The 12167-nt window shown below is 43.8% G+C and overlaps 1 protein-coding gene across 1 annotated transcript in view; it reads left to right on the plus strand.

Moving 5' to 3' along the window:
* The window catches only part of ANKS6 (ankyrin repeat and sterile alpha motif domain containing 6), a 126236-nt gene that overhangs the window by 43910 nt on the left and 70159 nt on the right, over positions 1-12167 (plus strand). The window contains exons 6-7 of the mRNA XM_019508734.1: positions 285-391; positions 2993-3141. Of these exons, the coding sequence (XP_019364279.1) occupies positions 285-391; positions 2993-3141 (256 nt within the window). The remainder of the gene's footprint in view (positions 1-284; positions 392-2992; positions 3142-12167) is intronic.

Genomic DNA, 12167 nt, shown 5'->3' on the forward strand with positions numbered 1-12167 from the left:
GCACCCAAGCTGCTTATAAGTAAACTAACATTTGTGATAGGCATGTGAGGACTGCAGCTTGATTTAGGACATTGACACTCAAAAAAATTCTGGAAGCTTTAGTACAGTATCTGAATAAATTGTAAACTTTGCCATCTGTGTCTTAAGTAAAACTATTGTAACTCAGGAGAAGAGGTGTGGCATAAGGGGATAGGTATGGACTGCAAGTTGTTTTGCTTTTTCTTTTCTCTTTTTGTTGTGGTTATTCCAACAATATGTGACTCTGGGCATTTCTTTCCTTAAAGAAATAAAGAAGTTGTTAAGTATTTGTTGAATCAAGGAGCTGATGTGAATCTGCGTGCAAAGAATGGATACACAGCCTTTGACCTGATAATGCTGCTGAATGACCCAGGTATGTTGTTTCATAGTGAACAAAGAAAACACTTGCATTCTTAATCTATACATGAAGAAATACATCTGTTCTAATCAGAAAATACTTTTGAATTGATAGAAAACATTTTCCATAAATCCATGACCAACTGAAATTATGTTTGGAAAAGGTATGTTTCTTGGCTTAATTGGTCACACAGAAGTGTGTGTTTATCTTTGGGTGAACAGGTCGTTTCTACTTTTGTTCCATTTATTCTTGCTGCTTGATTTTTTTTTTCCAAACATGATATCAAAATATAATTTTTCTGATACAAACGTCACTTCAGTGGAATTGATTTGGGATGGTCTGAAGGCATTCATACAGCCTCACAAAAACACAGAATTAAAAGATATATGTATTTATGAGAACAAAAGCTTTCACTTACTAGTGGCCACCAAAACGTGTGTAAAGAGACAGTTTTTTTGGGATGATGTCTTTTATTGCAAGGACCAGCAATCTGCAGCCTGTGGAGCCATTGGATTCAGCCCAGGGACTTGGGGCTTTGGTGGTGTTCAGCAATGGGCACTCTCCATGTGCCACTGTGAGCATAAGTGCCAACTGTGGGTGGGTCCTAGTTGCTCCCTGACTCAAGGTTGGTTATTCAGCCTGCAGCCAGAAAAGAGTGCTGTTTTATTCGAGCAATTGTATCGTTGTGAGAGATTAAACAAGTTTTGGGTATAAAGTGTGCTTCCTCAGGTTTGAGAGAAGAGGAGGGTACAATCTCAGCTAGATATTAGGCGCATCAAAGGTTTGTGTTTAACTCCGTATGTTAAATGAAAGCCATTGTTTTATTTAGTGTTTAACCTAGGCTGTACCTGTCTCTCTCCTAGACCTGAGGAAAGGCACTTTATTCCTGAGAGCTTGTCTGTTTTCTCTCCAACTATACCATTGGTTCATTAAAAGATATTGCCAAAAACCTTTTGTTCTCACACATTGTTTGGATGATTATGGCTACACCAAATTTCTAGCCCTGTTACAATACAATAGAGACAGAAATGAGATCCATCACATGGAAAGTATTGAACTCCTGGGTAAAGCTCCTATGTAGCTCTAAAGTTCAAGTACAAGTCATGCTTTTGGTGCCCCAGTTATTTTACCTGAGATATAGTCTAGAAAAGAACGCAATATGTCAGTGGAACTTGGGTGTGTCTGTATGTGTCCTAGCAGCTAAAGTATGCTTCTACTAGTGGAACTCCTGTTTCCTAATATAAATTTTATTCATCACATCCCTGGCAGTGGGAGAGATTAAGGGCCTCTTCAGGCTTTTTTTAATCCCTCTACCCTTTTTCCTTTTCTGATTAATGCATGTTTCTTTTTTTTAGTATTACTAGCAGACTATTGAATGCTGTATGGCAGATAGTAGAGGTGTATTCCACCAACCTGTATCATGGATATTTAAATGCTGCAGTGCCCAAACAAAAATGTAGATGAGCAAACTAAAAAGCTTGCGACAGGTGGTGGTTCCTTGGTGATCTTCAGGAAGGTAGATTCCCAGATTGTTTCTCAATGGTCTCTCTTGACCCCTTTTCTCATACTTGGCATCACAACTGAAACTCTTCTTACATAGACACAACCAAAAGACTTTTTCCTCTCTGTCCTGGAAGGCAACAGTTGCAACTTCACTAGTATAGCTGTTGTGTAGATAAGTTGCTGGTGGCTATCTGTGTTTTTACCCCTGGGAGATCCACCCGCAGTTTGTGTGGAGCTCTCTAACCAATGGAGCTGCATTAAAGGTAATTTTGGGAAATACAAGAGAAAAATGGGGGGAATGTGGTTTTTCCTTTGTAGCTTTCAGGTGTGGCTAATTTCTCCTGGTCTCTTTGCAGTCAGGCTAGTAAATAGTCCAGTTTTGATTAACTTTCTGAAAGGCTTTTCTGGATTCTGCTTGAAATTGACAGTTTTACAGATTTTTTTTAACATTTCAACTCATGTTTGTTTTGTTTTTCTTTCCCTTCCTTTTTTTAATTCTGTTTTTATACCTCTGTTCTTTTCACCATGTCTTTTCAGTCCCTTCATTGTCCAAACTGAGCATCTCTCTTCTCTCTGGGATTTGTCTTCAGATTTCTACTTGAGGAAAGACTATTCATTCTTTCTGTTCTCTTCTGCTGTGGCAGGTGAGAAAAGGGAGCTTCCTAATGTTTTTCTTAAACCCTCCAGAAGGGAAAAACAATTTTCAACCTCATTTTAATGCACCTTGGATTCTAAGTAGAGCTTTCTTCTGTCTGGTTAGAACTCTGAATCTGGGTCTTGTGGACAGATTTCTCCAGACCTCGTGGGGTGAATACTATAGGATAAGTCAGTAGCTCATTGAGGGTCCCTTTATCATGTAGGATTGAGAGCCAAATGATTATGATCAGGCTACCTTTCTATCTGAAAACTACAAAATGAACATTTTATCTGGACAAACTAGAAAAAGAAGGCAAAGCACAGAGTCCCTGGCACTGGGACTTTAGACCTGTATATCTCTTCTTTCATTTCCATAGGAAACCTAGGAGAACCCCTAGGAGTTTAGTTATGAATACTGTATTTCAGATGAAGAGACTTCTGAAAATTAAAAAATATATATATTTTATTTTTTTCCAGACACAGAACTTGTACGATTACTAGCATCAGCCTGCATGCAAGTAGACAAAGACAAGGGTAAACTGACTAATAGATCATCCTTGCCCTGTTCCAGAAGTAGGCAAACTTTAAATACTCCAGTGTTGCCAGATGACAAGGGAGGACTAAAGGTATATGAATTTCATATATTCTCTATCTGTCCGAGGAGTTAATAAATAACAAATGTACAGTTTCCTCTAATGTACGAAGTGGGCAAAGACAGCACACATGGAGGTATTTGGGATGTAATGGAATGTAATCTATATGCTCTGGAAGACTGGCTTACATCTTTTTATTTTTTTTAAATTAAAATAGTCATGTAAAACCTTTTTTCTGTATTGTGGCAAAGTGGGGCTCCCCACCTAGCCACAAAGCTAGGTATCCCACTTGCCTTTGGGCATGCCCTCCAGCTGACTTTCTTGCCATGCCTTGTTCTTAATTAATGAGTGTAACGGGGCTTTCTTGGGGCCGATTTAACTATGGCCTGCCCACCTGTTTCTGGGCTAACCTCCCATCTTCGCTCGCCACGCTTTTTTGTTAATTAGTTAAATGATGTAATTAAGTGGGAGGCTGCCCATTTCCTGCCCTGATGCCAGGGGGCACTATCTGTGGCTCCGTTCCTCCGCTACACCACAGCCCAAGCCTCGCAGATGGCATCTAGATGTTATCATAATCACTGTCCCCCACACTGGGCCCCAGAATCCTCCTAATTGAACCCCGCCTGGATTCCTCTCCTCAGGTGGTCTCATCCGCCTTCATACTAGGCAGCATAGCTCCCTGAACTGCTTCCCCTTTGGGTGTGGTCCTCCTGGGACCTTCGGCTCACTAGCCCTGGCCCACCTCCAGGCCAGTCGGAACTCCAGGCCCTCAGCTCTTAGGCGTTCCTTGCGTTGGGCCTCTGGCCCTTAGACCCTTCTGGTCCTGGCCCCAGCATGGACTGGTCAGGGGAAGTTCAGACAGGTGTGAGTCTGTGGCCTTTTCTCTGGCTCTGGGCGTCCACCCTCCAGGCCCTCCAAACAAGGGGTAACCCACCCGGTTGTGGGGACTAGGGGTTAAGGCGCCCCAGCCTGCCTTTCACCATGGTGGTAACTGGCTTGGCATTTCCTGGGGGCTGCCGCGCCACTAAGAGCCCCACCAGGCCACCCACTGCTGGCAGGGTGCAGTTTTAGGTCATGCTCAGGACCAGGAGCCTCCTGACTATCCCCTACAGCTCCTCCCTTACCTCCAGATGATACCAGCAGCCCTGCAGCTAGGCAATGCTGTTGCCTGGCCTCCAGCAACAGAACTGCCCTGTTTATATAGGCAGCCCTAGGTTCAAAATAGCTGCCCTCATCAGGCATCTGGCAGCTGCTAGCTCCAGGCCCTTAAAGTAGCAGGCACAAACAGTGCCCTGCCACAATTAGGATGTTAATTAGGGCGGGAGGCTGCCCATTCGTGCCCCGATGCCAGGGGGCGCTATCTGTGGCTCCCTACCTACCCTACACTGTAGCCCATGCCTCACAGATGGCATCCAGATGACAATATGCTGCCGGCCTACAGCTGGAACAAGCTTAGGCCTTGCTGTCAGGCCTCAGACACACACACACTCATCCCTCCCTTCTCTCACTAGGGCTTCACATACTCTACCCTCTCTCACAGGGTCTCTTTTTCATGTCGACAACTTATACTGTCTTGCTTCCTCTTGGAGCAGGCCCCTGAGGCCATAGGCTTTACCTAGTTCATATCTTGGGTGGCAGACGTACCATCTTTTGGGCCTCTCCCGCGGCCCTCACTGGGGTAGTGGCCAGCCCCCAGCCTCCACATCTCCGCCCCCTCACTGGGGCCATCCCCTCACTGGGGTCCTCATGTCTGCCCTCTTCACTTGGGGCTTCACACTGCCCCCTCACTGGGGCTACTCATCTCTGCCTCCTTCACCTGGGGGTCCACACCGCCCCCTTCACCTGGGGCTATGGGGCTTCCTTCCCCAGTGGGCTCAGGTGACCATAGCTGTGCCTGGCCCCCACTCCTTCCTCGGGGTCTTCTTCTCATAGGGCTCAGGTGGCCGCAGCTGTGCCTGGCCCCGCTACCTCCGGTGTCACTCAACCCACCCAAAGGTGGGAGCTGGGGTTAAGGCACCTTGACTCGCCTTACTGGCCTGGCATTTCCTGGGTGGCTCCCGCGCCACTGAGAGCCCCACCAGGCCACCCACTCCTGGCAGGGTGCAGTTTTAGGTCGTGCCCAGGACCAGGAGCCTCCTAACCATCTCCTACAGCTCCTCCCTTACTTCCAGGATGACACATGAAGCCTTGCAGCCAGGCGATGTTGCTGCCTGGGCTGCCAGCAGTGAGCTGCCTTGTTTATATGGGTGGTGAGAGCTCTAAAATGGCCACTGCAATTAAGCATCTGCTGGCTGCTTGGTGCCAGTCTTAAAGTGGCAGGCACCAACGGTGCCCTGCCACACACCTTCCCCCTTTAAATAGTACATGGGGGAAGTTTCCCCTGCTGCTCCTCCAAGCAGGCTTCCCTCAGAGCCTGTGAGAACCCTAAAGTGGTGGAGCACCCCAAAGGTGCTTCGCCACACACCTCCCCCCTTAAAATGAGATCTGGGGTGGGCTGCCTTCCCTGCTGGGCTCTGCCCCAGCCTACTGCAGCCCCTACCACGTGGTGAGCACCCCAAAGGTGCTCCGCCACATGTATGTTCACCTTCTCAATACTGCTACTTGGAACTTATTTTTGCTTTTACTTTTAATTTTTAACTGTTAGGTGAAAGTCAGCACAAGGTTTTCAATAAATATATTATGAAACTAAATACTGTATTTACCTGAATCCAAGACAGCATTGAATTTTAGATGACCCCCCCACCCCAATAGTTAGATTCCAGACATGGAAAAATTATAAATGTGTTATAATTTGTCCATGTCTAGAATCTAATTAGTAGAAGGTTGTTTTTTAATTTGTCTGCACCACTGCTGTGGCAGGGGGTGAAGGTCCAGACCCCAGCCCCTTGATTCCCTGGCCCCGACTCCCTGCTTCTCCCTCCCCTTACCTTCTGCTTGTAGCTCTGCTCTGCTGGGGCAGTCACTAGCAGTGTGGTCCTGGCTTGGTCTCAGCCCAGCCCTGCCAGGGAGAAGTGGCAGCAACTCCGAATTCAGCCAGATCAGGTCTAAAGGGACCAGAGCGGAGCAGAAAGTTAGGTGGGAAGGAAGGGGGTGGTGTGGCAGGCACAGGCATGGGGGCCAGAGTGTGGTGGCTAGGCTGCATGTTCCCCTCCCTCCCCTGAAATCTTCTTACGCTTACACTTCCCCTCCCCACCCTCAGGTCATGTGCTTCTCCCCTGTTAAATGAGCCATTCTAGCCTGGGGCAGGCAGCTGCCAAAGCTGTGCTGCCTCCTGCTCTGGGCTGGTACTCAAATCCAAGACGAGGCTCCCCCTCCGTCCCGTGCTGATTGGGGGAAAAAGCTTTGTCTTGGATTTGAGTAAATACAGTAGCAGCTTTTACTGCTAAAGTTGGAACTAAATTTGCATTAGACTGCTGACTTTGTTTAGTTTTCAAACCTGTCAAATTTGCCTCCAATTTGTTAGGTTACATCTATACTCAAGACAGATTTTTTTTCCTTAGAGAGCTGAAGTGAATGGGACAAGAAACTTAATTAGAATCTCCTGGGATTCTGCAGTTTCAAAATTCTTACCTTTTGCCCCCAGAAGAACTGAAAGATTTTTTAGGAATTGAGACAAAGTATTGTCAATAGTTTACTCAATTTTGGCTATAATTTCCATCAGTAAAAATGACCTATGCAAAGAGCTGGCTTTCTTTTTTGAAGCTAACCCAGTAAATATCGGCTCCAGTTAGCTTACTGTATATGGCATGTCAGGGGGTTGCTCGGATCCATCTGGAACATCAGCTGAAGGAGGCTGGGATGGCACTGCAGCTCCCAGTGTAGTGAGAGAGACAAGTTGCCTAAACAGCTGGTATTCTATTACAAGACAGGTAGAGGGGCTGCAGGGAGAATATTGCTACCAGCTCATTTCCATCCACAGCAGTCAGAACTAAGAGCCATGTTTTTTCTAGACCCTCGGCTGCCATCTCTTCCTTCATAGCCTTCTGTTAGCTTTAGAAAGTACCAACAAAGCTAGAAGGGAGGTGATATCTTGAGCTCCATTGGGAATGTAGTTCTCAGCTCTCTTATGGAATAAAATCTCTGTACCCAATGTTTGCAGTCCATGCAGGAATTGTAGCTAGGTAGGAAAGTTAAGAATTGTTAATTACTCTTTAGTTTCAAGATTTAGATTTTTTCAGGGTGGACAAAAATGAATGATTAAAAAAACCCCCAGATTTTTGTATTTAATTGTATTTTTTGAATTTTTTTGTTAAGATAAACTCATATAAAGATACAGGTTTCCCTTGCCAACTGCAGTTTTGCCGACCATGGTTCTGAGTATCCACACTTAATATTGGCTATCACGGTATACAGTTTTGAATAATCACTGTTTTCCATGGCCACGCATTAGCCCGCCACCTACCATTTCAAATCACCCCCACTCTTGCTAGCCACTTGTGGCGCTTCCATCTCCTCATTCACACTCAGTCTTGTGTTGTGCTTTACGCCGTTAACATCCAGTTGCAGGTGCAGGTGCTCTGCATTTTTCTTCCTATTTCTTTTTGATTTTTGCATTTTGCCCTTAATCATGGCCTCCAAGCTTGAAGTTTAAACAAGGGCTGAGAGACCTCATGAAACCATACAAGGAGGTCCAGAAAGATCTTCAAAAGAAAATGAAGCAGCTGTCCATCATTAGTTTCTTTAAAAGACCCACTACTCAATAGTGAACCTTTTTAACCTATTAAAGGTAAATAAAATGATTTTTATACACTGTATATTCCTTTATTATTCATATTCAAGTCCCCAGCCCCATTTTTCCCATAAGCCTTTTGTCTTACCAACCACGGTTGTGTCAACCATGAGAACTTTCAGGAACCTAACCCCTGCGGTTGGTGAGGGAAACTTGTAGCTTAAATTAAAGATATGTTAAAACTTAAAGATATCATCATGGAATAGGGATTATAATTTCTAATTATATACTAATTTGAGACAATATATTCATGTAACCTTTCTAGAAGTTTTCTAAATAGGTCACAATAGGCCATGGACTATATTAGGGGCCCAATCTTATGGGCTTCCCAGAGGCTCTATAGATTAGTAAAGATTCAAGAAAACCACTCTGCCCAATGGGACTCATTGCTCAGTCTAGAAGAGCCCATTAAGCATCTCTGTGACACTTAGTTTCAGTTCTTAAACTTTGGATTTGTGCCTCCAGAGATCATAGGCAAATAAGGTTCTTTGGGTAGATGTGATATCTTTTATTAGACCAACAAAATACAGTAAAAGCTTTGTTATCCGGCACCCCTGGGAAATGGAGGGTGCTGGATAACAAAATTTGCCGGAAAACTGAACGGTCCGAACAGGCGTCTTTGTCTGTTCGGGCTGCCGCCTGTCCCACCGTGTCTGGGATGTCGCCGCCCCTCCCACCACGTTGCAACCCCTCCCGCTGCATCACTGCCCCTCCTGTGGGCCCTGAGAGACAGGGAGGGGGGACCCATGCAGGCTGCTATGCCCTGGGCTGTGGGGGCTCCATGAAACTGGAAGTGCCACGGTGGGTACTTCTGGTTTCACTTTTCCCTGACAAGCCCTTACAAGCCGGCATGCCAGTTAACAGAGCATGCCGGCTTGTAAGGGGCTGGATAACTCAGCTTTTACTGTAGTTGGAAAAATTGTTCTTTGCAAGTTTTCAGGCACAAATGCCCTTCTTCAGGCATAGGGAGAGTTCGTTGTCTCCAGAGATAACATTCTTATCAACAGCAGTACAGGCACCCCGTGCTTAATGCAGTTTTGCTTAGCGCTATTTTGCTATAGCGCTCATTTTAAATACATACCTGATTCCACTTAGTGCTAAGTGAGTTTCGCTGTAGTGCTGAGTGGGTGAATAGGGGATGGGGAGAAGCTGCAGCAGTGGTGACAAGAAGCAGCAAGTAGGTGCGTGGGTATGAGCGCGGGGCTTGCACTGGTGCCTCAGGGCCTGGGCCAGCGGGGGCAGGGCAGCAGGAGTACGGGGCCCAGGTTGGCACATGGCTGAAGCGGTGGCAGCGAGGACTAGTATATAAATATAACCAATTATATTTATTTACATTAAATCTTATGGGGATATAGGTTTCAATTAGCGCAGTTCTGCTTAACACTTGGTTTTTCTGGAACCAATTAAGAGCGCTAAGCGGGGGTTGCTTATATATAGAGATGAGAAATAAGAGACCTGATCATCATCTACCCATCAGCCCTATTGTTTCTCTGCACATTTGCATACACACAGTGAAGCCTTTACCTTTCTCTAAAACTGCAAAGTTTCAAGAAGTTAAATGCATAAATGATATCGAATAACAAGCATGCATATTTTGTGGAAAACAATAAATCAAGGCTTCCTGACCAGTGTTTTAAATCAAACCTCCCTGGATTTTTCAATCTTATAGTAGGGTCTAGTGTTGCCTTCGAACATTCTGGTGATAAGTTTGCTGTTTTAGTATTCTTTCATCATCCTGTGCCAAAAAATTAGACATCACAATTTTTTTTTAAGCAGGTCATTTTGGGAGGGTTGGAACTTCAGAAGCATCTTGATCAAATTGCCTCAGCATCATAGTATAAATGCTGTCTTGACCCTGAAATACCATTTCAGTCTGATTTAGTTATGTGGATTTTAGGGAGGATTCAAAATTTTGCTTTATGTAACAGCATTGTGCAGTCTTAACCAAGGAGGAACAATTGTCCATTCCATAAATACAGAATCAAAATTTACAGATGTACATATCTGAGATTTTTGTCAAATGGCAAAATCAGTAAAAGCCAACAGTGCTTTTTTTAGAGGTTTGGTTTTTATTATAGCATTTGATACATCTTTTTAAATGAGGCTAATCTATACTAATTTTGCACTGTCATTTGACTGGAAACTGTCAGAAGGCGTATAAACATCATAAGCTATGACTATCATCAGTTTATCCTTGTGACATGCTGCATAATTTTAGTTAGGCTAGCATTATTTTATATCTTCATTAAATATTTTGAACACAGAGTAAAAGGCATGCATGATAAATTTTGTAGTTGGTAATTGAAGTAAGCACTAATTCAAACAGGAGTTTAATGTGAAGGGACCTAGATCAATTGGAAGTGTGGCTAGACAATTATAAAGTATGTTGTGCTTGCAAATAAGATCTCATTTCAGAGGACTGATTCATCTAATGTGCTTGTCCTTGAAATAACTTCATAATAAAATATAAAACTCCTGCTTTAAGATGACTAAGCTGCAGTAGTCGCATCCTGTTGGACCCCATTACCCTCCTACACACTTAAAACAATCTCTCTACCCATGCACTAGTAAATAGGCCAGTTAATATTGTTTTTAATAATGTTTTTATCATTATTATTTTTATCATTATGTTATTGTTAATGCTTCTTTTCCAGTCCTTAAATAGCCATACAATTCTTTTCGGAGTGTTCTTGGTGGCTGTTCTGGTTTCAGAAGTCCAAAATTTTCAAATTACTGGCAGTTGCTCGGTCCTGAGCATGCCGAATTTATGAGGTTATACTGGACCTCCAATGTGAGGTACTAAATTAATGTGTTTTAGGCTCCTGTAATGCACAGTAACACATTTGCTTAGTTTTTAAGTGACACTTAATGCACAGTAGACTATTTTGCTAAGCATTAGCATAATGTCATTTTTTGTGTGTGGTGCTTTATACTGCACATTAAAGCCCATGTGTAGATGTGCCCACAGGGTATGGAAATCTAGAGACTTGCATTCAGTAAAGGAAATGTTAATAAATTAGAGAGCTGGGGAAAGCACGGATCATTTATGTGGGAATTTTGTACTAGAAATGAACATGGGGAAAAAATGCTTAAATCTAAGTGGAAGTTTGGTTGAGCATGTGATGTGGAGAAACACTTGGTGAATTCTGGTGATAAGTGTCTAGCTACTGTCAAAAATAGATTATAGCAGTCAAACAGCAAGAAGCAAAAACATCGTGGGCATCAAAATGTGTTGTATTCCTTGCATTTTCCTTCTATTTCATCTTTGGCAACAGCATCATAGCATGTGGAATCTTTCAATGAATATCTGAGTGATAATACAGATTATGTTAATAGCATTTCTTCATGTTGCTACTCTACATACTTAAGCACCAAAAGCTAGTCAATATTTTGCTGAAAAGTTTAACAATATAATCAATGTATTGGGTTCACAGATGGTTAGTTTGATTGTGACTAATAAGGTGGCTATTATGAAAACTGTTGGGCCCTGTTGATATAGAATCATATAAGATTAGAGTTGGAAACGACCTCAGGAGGCCAGCTAGTCCCAACCTCTTGCTCAAAGCAGGACGATCCCCGACTATATCATCCAAGCCAAGGCTTTGTCTAGCCTGGTCTTAAAAACCTTCAAGGATGGAGATTCCACAATCTCTCTGGGTAACCTGTTCCAGGGCTTTTTTGCCTTCCATGTGAGAGAGTTTTTCGTACTATCTAACCTAAACTTCCCTTACTGCAACTTGAGGCCGTTGCTCTTTGTTCAGTCATCTGCCACCAGCCTAGTTCTACCCTCTTCGGAACTACCCTTCAGGTAGTTGAAGATTGCTATCAGATCCCTCCTCAGTCTTCTCTTCTCCAGACTAAATAAGCCCAATTCCCTCAGCCTCACTTCATAAACCATGTGCCCCAACCCTGTAGCCATTTTCATTGCCCTCTACTGGATTCTTTCCAAATTGTCTACATACTTTCTGTAGTGAGGGGCCCAAAACTGGACATGGTACTCCAGATGTGACCTCACCAGTGCCAAATAAAGGGAAAGAATCACTTCCCTGGATCTGCTGGCAGCGCTCCTACTAATGCAGCCCAGTATGCCATTAGTTTTTTTTGGCAACAAGGGCACATTGTTGGCTCATATTCAGCCTCTTGTCCACTGTAACCTCCAGGTACTTTTCTGAAGAGCTACTGCTTAGCTAGTCAGTCCCCAGCCTGTACCAGTGCATGAGTGTGTTCCATCCTAAGTGGAGGACTTTGCACTTGTCCATATTGAATCTCATGAGATTTCTTTTGGTTCAGTCCTCTAATTTGTTAAGGTCTCTCTAGATCCAATCCCTAC

The sequence above is a fragment of the Gavialis gangeticus genome, unplaced genomic scaffold (assembly GCF_001723915.1).
Source record: "Gavialis gangeticus isolate Ggan-Ray unplaced genomic scaffold, GavGan_comp1, whole genome shotgun sequence".
Classification (NCBI taxonomy): Eukaryota; Metazoa; Chordata; order Crocodylia; family Gavialidae; genus Gavialis; species Gavialis gangeticus.